Below are 17,072 nucleotides of genomic sequence, written 5' to 3'. Positions count from 1 at the left end.
GGCAAGGCAGGAGCAGGTTAGGTAGATAAGGACCGGAACAGGCTGGGATGAAGACTGGAACAAGGCTGTGTCAAAGGCAGGAACAGGCTGAGACAAAGGCAGGAACAACTGGCCTCCACACGGTAGTTGGATTTGTTGCTGAGGCCAATTGCATCTGGGGAGCTGCTCTTGTATAGGGTTGCGCAGGTGATGTCATCAGTAGGGGGCAATGTTTTTTTCCCCTGCACGGTCCCTTTAAATGGGGAGACGTGCATGTGTGCACGTGCCTAAGGAGAAGCACGGAATATTGAGGCCGGCGGCGTCCTGCCACATGGTTTCTTGGCAGCAGCATGGCTGGTCCAGCTCCAAAGGTAAGGGTGGCGGTTGGCAGGGGCAGCCCATGGACTGCTGCACACAACAGTGACGATGAACTGTGTTTGGTAGACTTATGTTTCTTTGATGCACATTGCTCTGATGGTCCCAAATAATGATGCTATTTGTTCCTAGATGCAGGGCAGTTTGGCCTGGGCTGATGGGGGAGTTTTTCAAGGAACTCCCGCTCAGCTCTTTTTCTGGCAATAGATGATGATGCTGCACCACAGGAGGAGGATCTACTGCGATTCCAAAGAGATTTACGCAGCTCCTCAATCCTACATACCCTGGAATGCTGAGAATGGAGGAACATTCGTTAGCAAGCCTAACAGTTTGTCGGGTAGTGGTACGGACTGAGACAACGATAGCACAGCTTGTGCCAGTCTGAGGGAAATTACCTTGCCACAAATGCAGTTCTTGAATCCAATCATGGTAAGCTTCTTTTTGCCAGACACTTTGAAGAGGCAAAGTTTCTTGTGTTTTTTTTTTTTTTTAACACTGAAAAGTGCTGTTGTAGGTGCTGCAGAAGCAGTGAAGCAACTAACACATTTAAAAATAAAGAAAAGAATCGAAAATTATAGTGTTTTAAAGATTTTAGAGAAAAATATCTGGAGAGACTGAGTACACATATGTGCTTGTACTCAAACAAAAAATGACTGAGGAGGTTCACGAGTAGTGCCCACCAGGAATCTCACACATACTTGATAGAGCTAAAATCTCGACAGATGAGTCCGTTTGCTGCCACTAGATTAAATCACCCACCTATCATGGGTAATTCAGCCTGTTTTTTGACAAAAAATGTTAGTTTACACAGAAAAGTACAGCTGCATATTCTGAACAAATAGACTGTATGTATTACAGAACTAGAGTGTACCCTGATTGCAAAATAAAGAAGAAAATTACCACACTGAAATCTGACTTAATTCAAAAAGAGATCCATATTCAGTTGCTATCTAGCTGAGGGAGTTACCTGGATAAACATATCTGGCTAACTTGGCCAGGATATTCAGCTGCACTGTTGAAAATACGGCTATCTAAGAGTTAGCTGGATAAGTTTATTGGCTATATTTAGACCTACTAAGTCTAACATATCTGACTAACTTAGCTGTATAGGCTGAATATTGGCACTTATCTGGCTCACTGGGTGATGCATCAAGTCGCATTAGTGCTCTAATGTGCATTATATCGCGCTTAATGCGTGATATATACAATATTTTGCATTTCCCTGCCCAAGTTCCGTCCCCTATTACAATGACTTTCTTTGCATGTGATTTGCATGCATGAATAATGCAAATGCATGAAAAGAAAGTCTTGTATAGGCATTCCTATGCAAATATTTTATCATGGCAGAGAAGGTGGTCAGCCATGATAAAATAACACCACCTCTTGGAGAAGCGATAAATGTTCGGCGGGAGGTGCAGGACCCTAACGCAGGTCCTGAGGCTCCACTGCACATTTAAAGCGGCAGGAAAAAAAAAGTTTTGGCAAAAGGGAGGTTGAGTGGGAGTCAGTGCTGACTCCCACTCAACCCAGGTACACCAGTTTAGGTGGCCCTGACTCCTGCCAAAATGTAAATATTAAAAAATACACCTGTGTGGCGTCAGCCCTGGCCCCTCCAAATCCCTCCAATACACTAAAAGCTCTGGCCACGGCCCTCCTCCCCTCCTCCCACCCCCTAGTGATATAAATGACCCCCTAAGGTCCATACCCCATGTGACTGAGGTAAGGTCCAGGGATCGGACCTGGCCCCCCATGTGGCTGGGGCAAGGTTAGGTTGGTGTCATTTTGGAAAATGGTACTGATCATGCCAGGTGTGAGAGTGTACCCGTGACAACGCGGAATCAGATTTAAGGTATGGGGGTCCAGAAAGGGGTCGGGGTGGGGAGTGGGTGAGAAGGGGTGGGGCCGGGACTCTACATATTTTTTCCTTTTTGGGGGGGGGGGGGGTGAGGCCTGGAACTTTTTTTTTTTAAATTATCGTGAGGCTCACCTGTGTCACGGGGGGGGGGGGGGGGGGGGGTTGGGAGATGGGACTATGGACCTTGGGGGGGATCGTCTGTGTCACTAGGGAGGTGGAGGAGGGAATGGGAAGTGCCATGGCAGGAGGCTTTAGTGTATTGGATGGATTTGGGGGGCCAGGTCTGTTGCTGCACAGGTGCATTTTTATTTTTTACATTTTTGGGGGGAATCGGTGCCACATCAGCTGGCGGCCCTGGGTTGAAATGGAGGTTCAGCTCTGAACCCCTGCTCAACCTCCCTGTTTGCTGATACTTTGATTTTTCGGACCAGTGTCACTTTGAGGCAATAGTGGTCCCATGAGGCTGGGGCCACCATGCTGTTAAAGGGCCACTTGCCACATCTTTTGTGCCATGGCACAAAAGAATGAACCATACAGCTGCAATGCTTTTTTGGGGGAGGGGCACCATTATCGCAGCGACACCCCCCACGAAGTGGGACCCTTCCTGCAATAAAACATTCTAGCTTAGTGAATCTAGGGGTAAGTTAGCTGGGATAAGTAGATCCGCCCCAGAATGCTCCATCCCTCCCCTCACTTAGCCAGCTAAATATTTATCCTGTTAAATGTCACTGAATATCGATCTCTAAATTCTTCAACAAACCATCACCACAGCAGTAAATAAGGCACATGACTGTATGATACAGTACTTAAAATGTCTGCAACATGAAAAATACATTTAAAGACACTTCATATTTTGGCAATTTAAAAAAAGTAAAATACTTGTTAAAAACTCTGAATAAAAAATGTTTTCACACATCTAAATTTCAAAAGCATTTACTCTGGAAAAATACATAATATATAATAGCTATCTACCTATCTCTCACTGTGTATTTATATATAGAGAGAGACAGAAGCATAAATTAAAGTTGTTCATTTTTCCTAAGTTAAATTTCATCACCTTTTAAAATTTTACATCTGCCTCAGGGCTTAATGTTCATGACAAAGTTTTGGTTATTTGAGAGAAAAGCCTGTTTCTCCATTAGTTTTCGAAACAGTCCATCTGAATTGGCTAGAAGTTCTTCATGTTTTCCGCATTCAATGATACTGCCCTGATCAAGGACAGCAATAGTATCTGCATTCTGAATGGTGGAGAGACGGTGAGCGATGATGAGAACAGTTCTTCCTTCCATGAGCCGCTCCAGAGCCTCCTGCACCAAGAATTCATTTTCAGCATCTAGAGCACTAATGAAAAACACAAAAGGAAACAGTCTCCCATTATTCTTTATATCTAACAATACACACACACACACATTGCTACCCTGCAGCAATCCTACAGGTCCAGAATGTCAAGTGACACAAAACAGAATGCACTGAGAGACCCCACAGGTGGTCTACTAGCTACATTTTGTCATCACATACCTGACTGATTCAAAGCACCAAAATGGTTGGTTAAATGAGATGCTGGTGGATTTTAGTTTATTTCAAAATTAGATTTCTCAACTTCTTTTGCAAGAAATTATTTTTCTTCAAATATACTCGAAACATGCAAAAATACAAAACCATGGGAGGAGATTGTATTAGTTTAGGCAATGGCAATTAATATGCTCATCTACCCAAAGAGGTAGAAAACCAGAGAGAAAAAGTCTAAATATGGGCAGGCTAGATGGTTCAATTGGCCTTTGTCTGCTGTCATTTAATATGTTAAAAACACTTGTAAAGCACTGTACTACAGACTGCTCAGGGAACACAGCTGCCAAACACTCACAATCCTTTAGATAAAGAGAAGGGTAGTAGTAGTGGCAGTGGGCCAGCAGCAGCATAGCAAGAGGCAGGCAGGTAGTGTTTGGGTAGCTTCCCACAATTCTACACCATGGCCCAAATTCTCTAGCAGCAATCAGATTTTGTATCCAATGATATAACTGTGGAACTGTGGGAAACTTTGGTACAACTTCAATCCTGGGGGACATTAATTTAAATCATGGGGAGGATCTACAGGGCCAGGATAGATGAACTTCATATATCAGATTACAACTAACTGAAGGAACACAGGATCCACTATTAATTATCTAAGAGGATATCTTTCAAACAACTGTAAGAGACAGCATATATGCATGTATGTAGCCACGCATATATTTATTATGGTATTTTATAAAATGTGCATATGATATATGTGATTTTATAAAATATGCATATCTCTACCCTGCAACATACACCTGTATGTAGGCTTAAGCACAAATACGTGTAATGCATTGAAGCCATGTACACCAATGCATTGAATGGGCATACTTTATCCACCTATTATAAAAATATATGTGCGTATATTGTATACTTGAAAATAAAGTAGAACCCGCATAATTCCTTATTTACATGTGCAAATTCATGTATTTTATAACAGCATGTGATGACATTACCAGTTTTACCAATTAGTCCCCCCGTTCGCCCAATCCTTCTGCGGCTCATCAAGACCCTCCTGGCTCTTCAGCTTGAAATCCCTCCAGTTTACCCAGACCTCCCACCCAGTCAGTACTACACAATAAACACATTTAATATCATTATGCCAGGTAATTAGCAGGTGTAAAAATACGCAAGTTGGAATATTTTAAATGCCTTTTAAAATAGCAACTTACATGTGTAAATGTTGACCCCGCCCAGGAATGTGAACATACATGTATATTTTGGACTTTGATAAAATACGGAATATGTGAGCAGAGACTACTTACGCACATAGGGCCAGATTTTAAGAGGTACATCTGATTTTATAACATGCACACGCAGCCGCGTGCATGTTATAAAATCCGGGGTCGGCGTGCGCAAAGGGTTGCAACTTCCTTCGTTCCCTCCGCCCCACCTTCCCTTCCTTTCCCTACCTAACCCACCCCCCAGTCCTACCTAAACCCCCCTCCCCTTACCTTTATCTTATAAGTTGCGCCTGCCTCAGGCAGGTGTAGGTTGTGCGCACCAGCTGATGGCCAGCCCACGATCCCTGGCAAATGGCCGCTGTGCCTGGAGGCTCCGGCCCTGCCCACGCCCCACCCCTTTTTTCAAGCCCCGGGATATACGCGCATCCCGGGGCTTGCTCGCGTCACTGGGCCTACGCAAAATAGGCTCGGTGCGCGTAACCCTTTTAAAATCCACCCCATATATTACTAATGCATAATGCTTTGAAAATTCACCTTAAAGTGAATCCTCCTGAACATATAGAATTTTTTGGGGGGATAAACGAGCACGAGAGGGTATTTACATGTTAGTTAGCAACAGAAGTCAGTATTCTTAGAAACTCCTAAGAATTTATAAAAGCCACAACAGTAGATCACATGCCACATAACAAAAGGGCCATATACCTTTTAGGTACCAACGTTCCACAAGTGGAACATTTTTTCATATACTTTAATTACTTGCAAATTTTTTATACCATATTTATACCATATTTGGGTCTAGTTAACTAACATATGTAAAAAGGGGCATCAGGAAATAATTCCTTCAATGAGCAGGATCTAAAAGGTTAAGAGGCATCTATCTCGATAGAAACATAGACACACAGAAACATGGAAAATGACAGAAAAGGACCAAAAAGTCCATCCAGGCTGCTTTGCAAGCTTATGGTAGCATCTGCTGCGCCATATAAGTCACCACCTTATTTAGTTTCCCAAACCATCAAAGTCTGGGCCCTTTTTGGATTTTGAGTCCAATTCCCTGTTATCTCTTGCCATTGAAGCAGGGAGCAATGTTGGAGTTGCATCCAAAGTATCAGGCATGTTGATTAAGGGTAGTAACCGCTACACCAGCAATTTGCCCATGCTTATTTGTTTCCCCCCAACCCGTGCTTATTTGTTTTCACAGACTGTAAAATCCAATGTCCTTGTTGATTGCTGTCTGAATCTAATTCCCCTCTTTCTCTTCTCCCCCTGCCGTAAAAGCAGAGAGCAATGATGGAGTTGCATCAATAGTATGAAGGCTTATTGGTTAAGTGTAGTAACCGCCACACCAGCAAGTTACCCCCATGTGCTCTTTTTTTCATTTCCATCCTCTAGCCTTTAGGGATCCTTTAGGGATAACTTGTGAGTTATTGTCTAAATGCTGACTTTTGAATATTTGGAGCACCTTTCTGATCTCAATTTTAGCTGAATAAGTCATTATCTGACTAAAATCTAGCTGGATATAAAATAGGCATTATGGGGACTTGGTTGATTTTCATCTGCTTCTAGCTAACTCAGCCAGATAACTTATGTGTGGCCTCAGAACAGTCCTAAAGTTATCCAGTCCCATGTGGCTGGATAACTTTAAGTCTTAACTAGCTATATTCAACAGCATATAGCTGGTTAAGTGGCACCAGTCTTATAAAAAAACAAAATTAAGATTTGCTTGGGCCTACTGGGCCAAGTTCCATCCCCCTCACCCAATGCTGAAAAAATGTGCCCTGACAGGGCAAGCCGCCCTCATACTTCTAAGTCCTATTAAAAAAGAAGTTGGAGGAGTCACTGCTGGCCTCTTCTTTACCCCTCCATTGTTAAGGCAACTTCTACAATAAATGCCCCCTCCTCCCACTTTCTCATATCTTTAGGAAATTCTTTATGTGCTAGGAGTGCAGTGTGCTTTGATACTAGCCACAAAATGCAAGGCTCCATATTAGGAGTCACCACTCAGGAAAAGGATCTAGGTATTATTGTTGAAAATACATTGAAATATTCTGCTCAGTTTGTAGCAGCAGTCAAGAAACAAATAAAATGCTAGGGATTATTAGGAAAGGAACAGAGAATAAAACAGAGAACATCATAATGCCTCTGTGTTGCTCCATGGTGCGACCTCATCTTGAGTATTGTGTTCAGTTCTGGTCACCACATCTCAAGAAAGATCTAGCAGAATTAGAAATGGTACAGAGAAGGGCGACAAAGATGATAAAAGGGATGGAACAATTCCCCTAATTAAGAAAGGCTAAATAGGTTAGGACTCTTGAGCTTGGAGAAGAGATGAGCTGAGGGGAGATACAATAGAGGACTATAAAATAAGTGGAATGCAACGAGTAAAGCAGAGTTGCTTACCTGTAACAGGTGTTCTCCCAGGACAGCAGGATGTAGTCCTCACATATGGGTGACGTCACTGGACGGAGCCCTATCACGGAAAACTTTCTGTCAAAGTTTCTAGAAACTTTTGACTGGCATACTGAGCATGTCCAGCATGCCATTATCCCTCAAGCCACGGGGGGGCTCCCTTCAGTCTTGTTTGTAGCAAAAAGTGCGAGCACAAAATAAAATAATAAAATGTTTCAGACCCAACTCCGCGGGGTGGCGGGTGGGTTTCGTGAGGACTACATCCTGCTGTCCTGGGATATCACTTGTTACAGGTAAGCAACTCTGCTTTATCCCAGGACAAGCAGGATGATAGTCCTCACATATGGGTGATTAGCAAGCTACAGACTGACTCATTTGTTTGGACCAACAATGTACAACTTGTGCAACAGGCACAACAACTGGTGTACTGTTGGGAAAAATGAGGCAGCTGAAATCACAGCAGGTTGGATGTGGAAGGAGTTGGGATTATATTGGAAATAAGTTCTTTAAGACAGATTGTCCAAAGGTTGAATCTTGTCGTCCTTCCTTGTCCAGGCAGTAATGAGCTGCAAATGTGTGAAGAGAGCTCCATGTTGCAGCTTTGCAGATGTCAGCAATCGGTACTGAACGAAAGTGTGCTACTGAGGTACCAGGTTGACATTGTCCTTACTGAGTGCACCTTTACTCGACCTTGGGAGAGGAAGGCCTGCTTTCTCATAGCAGAACTCTATACAATCTGCTAGCCAGTTGGAGAGAGTTTGTTTCCCCACTGTCAGTCCTGGTTTGTTTTTGTCAAAAGAAACAAAGAGCTGGGTGGATTTTCTATGGATTGCACTGCAGTCTAGGTAATATGCTAGTGCACATTTACAGTCCAAGGTGTGTAAAACCCTCTCACCCTGGTGAGAGTGAGGTCTTGGAAAGAATGTGGGCAAGACTATAGATTGATTCAAGTGGAAGTCAGTAACCACCTTGGGAAGGAATTTAGGGTGAGTATGGAGGACCACTCGGTCATGTAGGAACTTTGTATAGGGTGAGTATGTGACAAGTGCTTGTAACTCACTAACCCTTTGAGCAGATGTAATGGCTACCAGGAAAAGGATTTTCCATGTAAGAAATTTAAAATCGCAGGAATCTATGGGCTCAAACGAGGAACACATGAACCTTGTAAGTACTACATTAAGGTCCCATTCAGGGACTGGTTGTCGTAGAGGGGGCTTAATTTGAATTAAGCCCCACATAAATCTACTCACAAGGGTTTGCGCTGTTATTAGGGCATCCCCTACTCCCTTGTGGTACGCTGAGATGGCACTCAGGTGAACACGCACTGAAGACGTCTGGAGACCAGAGTCTGAAAGGTGCCAGATATAGTCTAATAGAGATGGTGTGGGGCAGAAAAAGGGGTTGATACTTTCCTGTATGCATCACGTGGTGAATCTTTTCCACTTACAATGATAAGTGTTGCGTCCGTTGGTCTCAGACAGCTTCGACCTTGTGCCTCACCTTTCTCTCTGCTCTCCCCACTAGCCTTGGGAAGATGGCTATCGCTGTGTCTGCATGCCGCTCTCTCCGGCGTCCCCGGAACGGCAATGGAAAAGCCAAAACGCCATGTTTTTCCTAAGGGCCTCCTAGGGTGTGCGTGCGCACGCCACCCACGTCTTTATCCATGTCATGGCGGGAACCTCGGGGGCGTCCCCTTCGAGTGACGTCATGCCATCTGGGTATTTAGCCTGCCCTTGTTTGCTAGCTAATTGAGTTAGCAAAGTTTGTGAATGGATGGAAAGTCTCCGGTCTGAGCTACTCTGCCACTCCCTTGCTGCCGCTGGAAGCTCTCTCTGCCCTTTGGGGTATTTCTCTAACCTGGGTACCCACACTTCGGGGGCCCTTTGCTTTCTTTCAGGTGCCTATCTGGGCTCCTCAAGGGCCTGCTCTCCCTGGCTCGGTGCCTGTATTCAATGGATCTTCACCTATACAGCTACCAACTTAGTGAGTAATCTAACATTCTCAGTCTGTCTCATCTACAGCTCTGCTGCACTGGGAACCTGCATCTAGATCTCCCTATACTATCTCTGTGAGACGGGTCCCCTCTGCCGAGGGTCCCTGGACTGCTACCTCTGGATCACCTCACTACTGCCACCTCAGGTGGTATAATAAAAGACAAATCTCTGTGTTTGCGTGTCTCGAGTCTAGCCTAGTACTGTGGTTCCTCATGGGGCTCCTCCCCTTGGGCATGGTCATCTCCACAGCACCCAAGAATCCACTCAAACACCTCAAAACCATAACACATTGCTAACTCCATGGATTCAGCTCAGGGGCAGTCCATATGAATTCCACGCATTAAGAAAGGTGGAAGGAAGGCAAAACTATTACTGTCATGGTTAAAAGGTGAGGTGAAAGAGGCTATTTTAGCCAAAAAAAATCCTTCAAAAATTGGAAGAAGGATCCATCTGAAGAAAATAGGATAAAACATAAGCATTGTCAAGTTAAGTGTAAAACATTGATAAGACAGGCGAAGAGAGAATTTGAAATGAAGTTGGCCATAAAGGCAAAAACTCATAATAAAAACTTTTAAAAATGTGTATTACTTTATTGTTAAATAGACATATACTTTGTTCTTTGTAATTAAGGAATTGATTATTTTTGTTTGAATCTTAATGAGTGAAGTATATATATTTCAAATTCAAGTATGCTTGAACTAAATTTGTAAAACTGAATAAAGAATAAATAAACAAAAAACAAAAAACAAAAAACTTTTAAAAATATATCCGAAGCAAGAAACCTGTCAGGGAGTCGGTTGGACCATTAGATGACCGAGGGGTTAAAGGAGCTCTTAGGGAAGATAAGGCCATTGCAGAAAGACTAAATTAATTCTTTGCTTCCATGTTTACTAATGAGGATGTTGGGGAGATGGATTTCAGGGGTGATGAGTCAGACGAACTGAATGAAATCACTGTGAACCTGGAAGATATAGTAGGCCAGATTGACAAACTAAAGAGTAGCAAATCACCTGGACCGGATGGGTATGCATCCTAGGGTACTGAAGGAACTAAAAAATTAAATTTCTGATCTATTAGTTAAAATTTGTAACCTATCATTAAAATCATCCATTGTACCTGAAGACTGGAGGGTGGCCAATGTAACCCCAATATTTAAAAAAGGCTCCAGGGGTGATCAGGGTAACTATAGACTAGTGAGCCTGACTTCAGTGCCGGGAAAAATAGTGGAAACTATTCTCAAGATCAAACTCGTAGAGCATATAGAAAGAAATAGTTTAATGGAACACATTCAACATGGATTTACCCAAGGGAAGTCTTGCCTAACAAATCTGCTTCATTTTTTAGAAGGGGTTAATAAATATGTGGACAAAGATGTACCGGTAGAAGTAGTGTATTTGGATTTTCAGAAGGCATTTGACAAAGTCCCTCATGAGAGGCTTCTAAGAAAACTAAAAAGTCATGGGATAGGAGGCGATGTCCTTTAGTGGAATACAAACTGGTTAAAAGACAGGAAACAGAGAGTAGGATTAAATGGTCAATTTTCTCAGTGGAAAAGGGTAAACAGTGGAGTGCCTCAGGGATCTGTACTTGGACCGGTGCTTTTCAATATATATATATATATATATGATCTGGAAAGGAATACAAAGAGTGAGGTTATCAAATTTGCGGATGATACAAAAGCATTTGGAGTAGTTAAATCACAAGCGGATTGTGATACATTACAGGAGGACCTTGCAAGACTGGAAGATTGGGCATCCAAATGGCAGATAAAATTTAAAGTGGACAAGTGCAAGGTGTTGCATATAGGGAAAAATAATCCTTGCTGTAGTTACACGATGTTAGGTTCCATATTAGGAGCTACCACCCAGGAAAAAGATCTAGGCATCATAGTGGATAATACTTTAAAATCATCGGCTCAGTGTGCTACAGCAGTCAAAAAAGCAAACAGAATGTTAGGAATTATTAGAAAGGGAATGGTTAATAAAACAGAAAATGTCATAATGCCTCTATATCGCTCCATGGTAAGACCGCACCTTGAATACTGTGTACAATTCTGGTCGCCGCATCTCAAAAAAGATATAGTGGCGATGAAGAAGGTACAGAGAAGGGCAACCAAAATGATAAAGGGGATGGAACAGCTCCCCTATGAGGAAAGGCTGAAGAAGTAAGGGCGGTTCAGCTTGAAGAAGAGATGGCTGAGGGGAGATATGATAGAGGTCTTTAAGATCATGAGAGGTCTTGAATGAGTAGATGTGAATCGGTTATTTACACTTTCGAATAATGGACTAGGGGGCATTCCATGAAGTTAGCAAGTAGCACACGACTAATCGGAGAAAATTCTCTCTCACTCAACGCACAATAAAGCTCTGGAATTTGTTGCCAGAGGATGTGGTTAGTGCAGTTAGTGTAGCTGGGTTCAAAAAAGGTTTGGATAAGTTCTTGGAGGAGAAGTCCATTAACGGCTATTAATCAAGTTTACTTAGGGAATAGCCACTGCTATTAATTGCATCAGTAGCATGGGATCTTCTTAGTGTTTGGGTAATTGCCAGGTTCTTGTGGCCTGGTTAGTTGGAAACAGGATGCTGGGCTTGATGGACCCTTGGTCTGACCCAGCATGGCAATTTCTTATGTTCTTACTAATGGATCAACAGGGCCAACAATGATGAGTGGTGCACTCATGATACAACTTGAAACACCATAAGAATGATGGAGCATAATCTGCATGGATACATGCATTCTATTAACTGTGTACACATATATGATGGTAACTTTAAAATGAGAACATGTGTGCCTATACATGTACATATGGGTGCACAAGCAGACATAAGCTGCAATTCCAAATCATGTATGCAGTTGCGCGTGTATGATCTAAAATACGCCTACCGCACATATGTGTGCTCCAATTTGAAATCGTTACTCGAGCAGACATATTTAATGTATCTTCCTTAGGGCTTTGTCAGCTTTAATACGTGCAGGTAAGCAAATTTTAAAACATGCTTGCATGAAGGACAGTCCCAGTATTACCACTTAATCCACCAATTTGTCCAGTCGGTCTTAAGGTTATCCTGCTTTTTCAACCTGCCCTCCCCCCAGTTGACCCAGACCCTTCACCTAGTCGTTTTAGGCCTTAACTGAGATGTATACAGACTTACATCTCATCAAGAGCAGAAGTAAACAAACGTGGCTAACAGCCTACGGTGCATTGCGGCCTCTGGATTTACATGCATGACTGTTGAGCCCGCTCCGGAACGTCCCCGACATACACTAGCTCTACACCCCCCTTTATTTTTATTATTTTTTTACTCGCATCTGAGTACATATACGCAAAATTTGCGTTTTTTAAAATACATGTTACTAGTGCACAGCCGAGATGAGTCTTTTAACATGAGCAAAGCTTTTAAAATTCACTCCTTCACCCCACAGGCATCAAGAAGGTAACTTTAAGAACATAAGAAAATGCCATACTGGGTCAGACCAAGGGTCCATCAAGCCCAGCATCCTGTTTCCAACAGTGGCCAATCCGGGCCATAAGAACCTGGCAAATACCCAAAAACTAAGTCTATTCCATGTTACCATTGCTAAAGGCAGTGGCTATTCTCTAAGTGAACTTAATAGCAGGTAATGGATTTCTCCTCCAAGAACTTATCCAATCCTTTTTTAAACACAGCTATACTAACTGCACTAACCACATCCTCTGGCAACAAATTCCAGAGTTTAATTGTGCGTTGAGTAAAAAAGAACTTTCTCTGATTAGTTTTAAATGTGCCCCATGCTAACTTCATGGAGTGCCTCCTAGTCTTTCTACTATCCGAAAGAGTAAATAACTGATTCACATCTACCCGTTCTAGACCTCTCATGATTTTAAACACCTCTATCATATCCCCCCTCAGTCTTCTCTTCTCCAAGCTGAAAAGTCCTAACCTCTTTAGTCTTTCCTCATAGGGGAGCTGTTCCATTCCCTTTATCATTTTGGTAGCCCTTCTCTGTACCTTCTCCATTGCAATTATATCTTTTTTGAGATGCGGTGACCAGAATTGTACACAGTATTCAAGGTGCGGTCTCACCATGGAGCGATACAGAGGCATTATGACATTTTCCGTTTTATTCACCATTCCCTTTCCAATAATTCCCAACATTCTGTTTGCTTTTTTGACTGCCGCAGCACACTGAACTGACAATTTCAATGTGTTATCCACTATGACGCCTAGATCTCTTTCTTGGGTTGTAGCACCTAATATGGAACCCAACATTGTGTAATTAAAGCATGGGTTATTTTTCCCTATATGCATCACCTTGCACTTATCCACATTAAATTTCATCTGCCATTTGGATGCCCAATTTTGATATTGGAGCACTGGCGTATATGTACATGCATATGCTGGCTCACGCCAAAGCACACAGTCATTTTATAACACATGCATGCATATGCATGCATGGTATAAAACAGGCTGTATGTGCGTACATGTCCGAACAGTTTTATGTGGATGTTCACATCTGCGCGCAAATATTGCCTCTACCGCATAAGTGGGGGAATTTTAGTAGACGCGCGCAGAAGCAATTACCAGTTTCCCCAGTTCATTCCCAGGTAAGGGATAGGACTTCCTAACCCCAATAGTTAAATGGCCTCCCTATTACCCTATTAGCACTAACCCTTAAAACTCTACTTACATGCCATCCCTTAAAACTCTACTTACATGCACTAACCCTTAAAACTCTACTTACATGCCATCCAGAAAATTACTAGCTAGACTCGTCAATTTCAATTCTTACCTAAAAAGTGTCTCAACTCAAATTACTCTTGATTTGCAAACCTTCACAACTACTTCCTCAATAATAAAAACTTTTGAGGATTATTATAAAACTTTATATGCTGCTGGCGCTAACAGTTAGGCACTACAATCATTCCTTCAAGACCTGAAGCTCCCCAAATTAGCTGACAAAGCAAAAGGGTTACTAGAAAATCCTATTATGAAACTGGAGATCCACACAGTTATTGGAAATTTAAAATTGGTAAAAGCCCCCGGGCCTGATGGTTTGGGGCCAGAATTCTACAAACTGCTAAGAGATGCTACTCTTAGCATTCTTAAGAATATTTTCCATACATCATGAGACAGAGGAGAGTTTGAGGCAGGTCATTTTTCTGGCAATGGTCATTTTGATGCCTAAACCCAAAAAACATCTAATTTCTCTCAATCGTATAGACTGATTTCTCTCTTAAAACAAGATATAAAAATTTTAGCAGTAGTCCTAGCTTTTTGACTAAATTTGGTAGCGTGCACAGTGGTATCTCAGAACCAAACTGGTTTTATTAAGGGGAGGCTTTCTAATTCTAACTCATTGAAAGCGATCGTACTCATTCAAGCCTTGGCTTTGGGTAAAAAGGATGGGTTTTTGGTCAGCCCAGATGCTGAAAAGTCATTTGACTGTGTGGAATGGCTGTACCATGTCAGCCTTGGCGAGGTTTAATACTGGGAAGATTGTTTTGGACTGGGTAGAAGAGGACCGGAAGGCTCATCTGCATACTGCTCCCAGCATCCCTGGGAGAGGATTGGTAAGTTTAGTTTTGGGAAATCTTTGGACATAAAAGTTTGGAGAAAGTTGAAATAGTGGGATATATTCTTTAGAGTTTGTGTGTCTCTGAGGTAATAAGCAAGCCAGAGGTAGTTAATTCTAGTGTCTGTCTTTCCCACCCACTCAACCTTTGATTTTTAGGAATGAGACATTTTCTCAGGTTCTTATCTAAATCATACTATTGCACCAGCCCTTATTGAAAGTTTAATCACTCCCTTGTAGGTCACTAGCTGAGTAATTAGTAAATTCACCTGTAAATTTAAAGTACTCTAATTCCAACTCCCTTAGTATCCTAAACTTAACTAGGTTCTCAATAAAATTAAGATGAAGGCAGCAGTCCAGCAGCAAGAGGCGGGGCTTTCCAGTCTTTTGCATTGAGTGTCACATGTATGATTTTTACCCACAGGTGAGAGATTTATGTGTGCATTCGGTGCAAAGAGGTCCTGGCTCTCAGGGAACGAGTCCGATCTCTGGAGGCTAGAGTAATAGACTTGGAGGAGCTGAGGCAGAGAGAGAGGTACATTGAGGAGACCTTCAGGGACATAGTTGCCAAGTCCCAAATCCAGTCTGGCAGTCCCAGTGCTGCCTTGGATCAGAAAGGTCTCCCAGTAGAACATCACTCTGGTGTAGCAGGAAGCGATCCTGTAGCAAGGACCTGCTCTCCAGGTGATGTATTATCCTCTCGCACTGAGGACAAGTCTCCCAGGGCTACTGCCCAGGAGGGAAGGGTTAGGCTGGCCATCATAGTTGGTGATTCGATTATTAGAAATGTAGATAGCTGGGTGGCTGGTGGATGTGAGGACCACCTGGTAACTTACCTGTCTGGTGCAAAGGTGGCAGACCTCACGTCACCTAGATCGAATTATAGACAGTGCTGGGGAGGAGCTGGCTGTCATGGTACATGTGGGCACCAACGACACAGGAAAATGTGGGAGAGAGGTTCTGGAAGCCAAATTTAGGGTTTTAGGGTAGAAAGCTGAAATACAGACCCTCCAGAGTGGCATTCTCTGAAATGCTTCTGTTCCACGTGCAGGTCCCCAGAGGCATGCAGAGCTCCAGAGTTTCAATATGTGGATGAGACGATGGTGCAGGGAAGAGGGATTCAGTTTTGTAAGGAACTGGGGAAATTTTTGGGGAAGGGGGATACTTTTCCGAAAGGATGGGCTCCACCTTAACCAGAGTGGAACCAAGCTGCTGGCACTAACTTTTAAAAAGGAGATAGAGCAGCTTTTAAACTAGAACAAGGGGGAAAGCCGACAGTCACTCAGCAGTGCATGGTTCGGAGGAATGTATCCTTGAAGGATACTAATCAAACAGGAGAGTTAGAGCATCCCAACAGAGAGGTTTCAATAAAAACATAGTTGTTGCGACCGTCGCGGCCCAGCGTCTTCACTATGCCCACCTTACCTCTTTGGCGACTCCCTCTTTGCCTGTTGGAAGTTTGGCTGCCGCGGCATCATCGTGCCATTCTCCTCTGGCATCCCTGGACTGGCTAGACGCTGCAATCCGCCATGTTTCCCAGTAGCCTAAGGGCGCGCACGGCCCCGACTCAAGTACCAGCAATGGCGCAAACCTCAGGGGCGTCCCCCTGAGGTGACGTCATCTTCACCAGATATTTAAGGTCTCTGAAATTGCTAACGTAACGAGTTAGCAAGGAGTTGGACAAGGACCAGTTTCGCTCTCTCCTAGCTACTCTGCCTTCTCGGACTTACCAGGGGTACTCGCTCCTCGAGGGCCCTCGTTCCCTGACTTGCTACTGAATACCACTTCTGCCAGGAAGTCATCGCTGCCCACAACACCAGTGAGTTACCATCTCTCTCTCAGAGCTTTCCCTGGAACCAGGTACTTGCTCCTTGAGGGCCTACTTCATTCCAGCTCCTGGGCTGCTTCTAAGAGACTATTGTGTGAGTGTTACCATTAAGGTTCTGTTCATGAACTCTGCATACCCTGCCTACTCACTATCTTCAGTTTCTCTACAGCTCAGTTATCTGGGTGTTGCGTTCATGTCTGTTCTCGCCCTTGCTCCACTCTCTCTACCTTTGTGGCGACTCCCTTCGGCTCTGACGAACAGATGCTGCCACGGCTTCTCCTCACCGCTTCTTCCCGGAATCCCCGGGCTGGCCTGACGCTGTGGATCCACCATGTTCCTGA

At 43.4% G+C, this 17,072-nt stretch overlaps 1 protein-coding gene across 1 annotated transcript in view; it reads right to left on the bottom strand.

Annotated features, from left to right (window-relative positions):
• Positions 1-3,126: 3,126 nt before the first annotated feature.
• Positions 3,127-17,072, bottom strand: part of ABCB10 (ATP binding cassette subfamily B member 10) — a 244,031-nt gene continuing 230,085 nt past the window's right edge. Inside the window, 1 exon segment of the mRNA XM_029594183.1 lies at positions 3,127-3,550. Within this exon segment, the coding sequence (XP_029450043.1) occupies positions 3,289-3,550 (262 nt within the window). The 3' untranslated portion in view covers positions 3,127-3,288.

Source organism: Rhinatrema bivittatum, chromosome 3 (assembly GCF_901001135.1).
Source record: "Rhinatrema bivittatum chromosome 3, aRhiBiv1.1, whole genome shotgun sequence".
Taxonomy (NCBI): domain Eukaryota; kingdom Metazoa; phylum Chordata; class Amphibia; order Gymnophiona; family Rhinatrematidae; genus Rhinatrema; species Rhinatrema bivittatum.
Note: the sequence above shows the minus strand (reverse complement) of the source record. Positions and strands in the feature narration are given on the sequence as shown.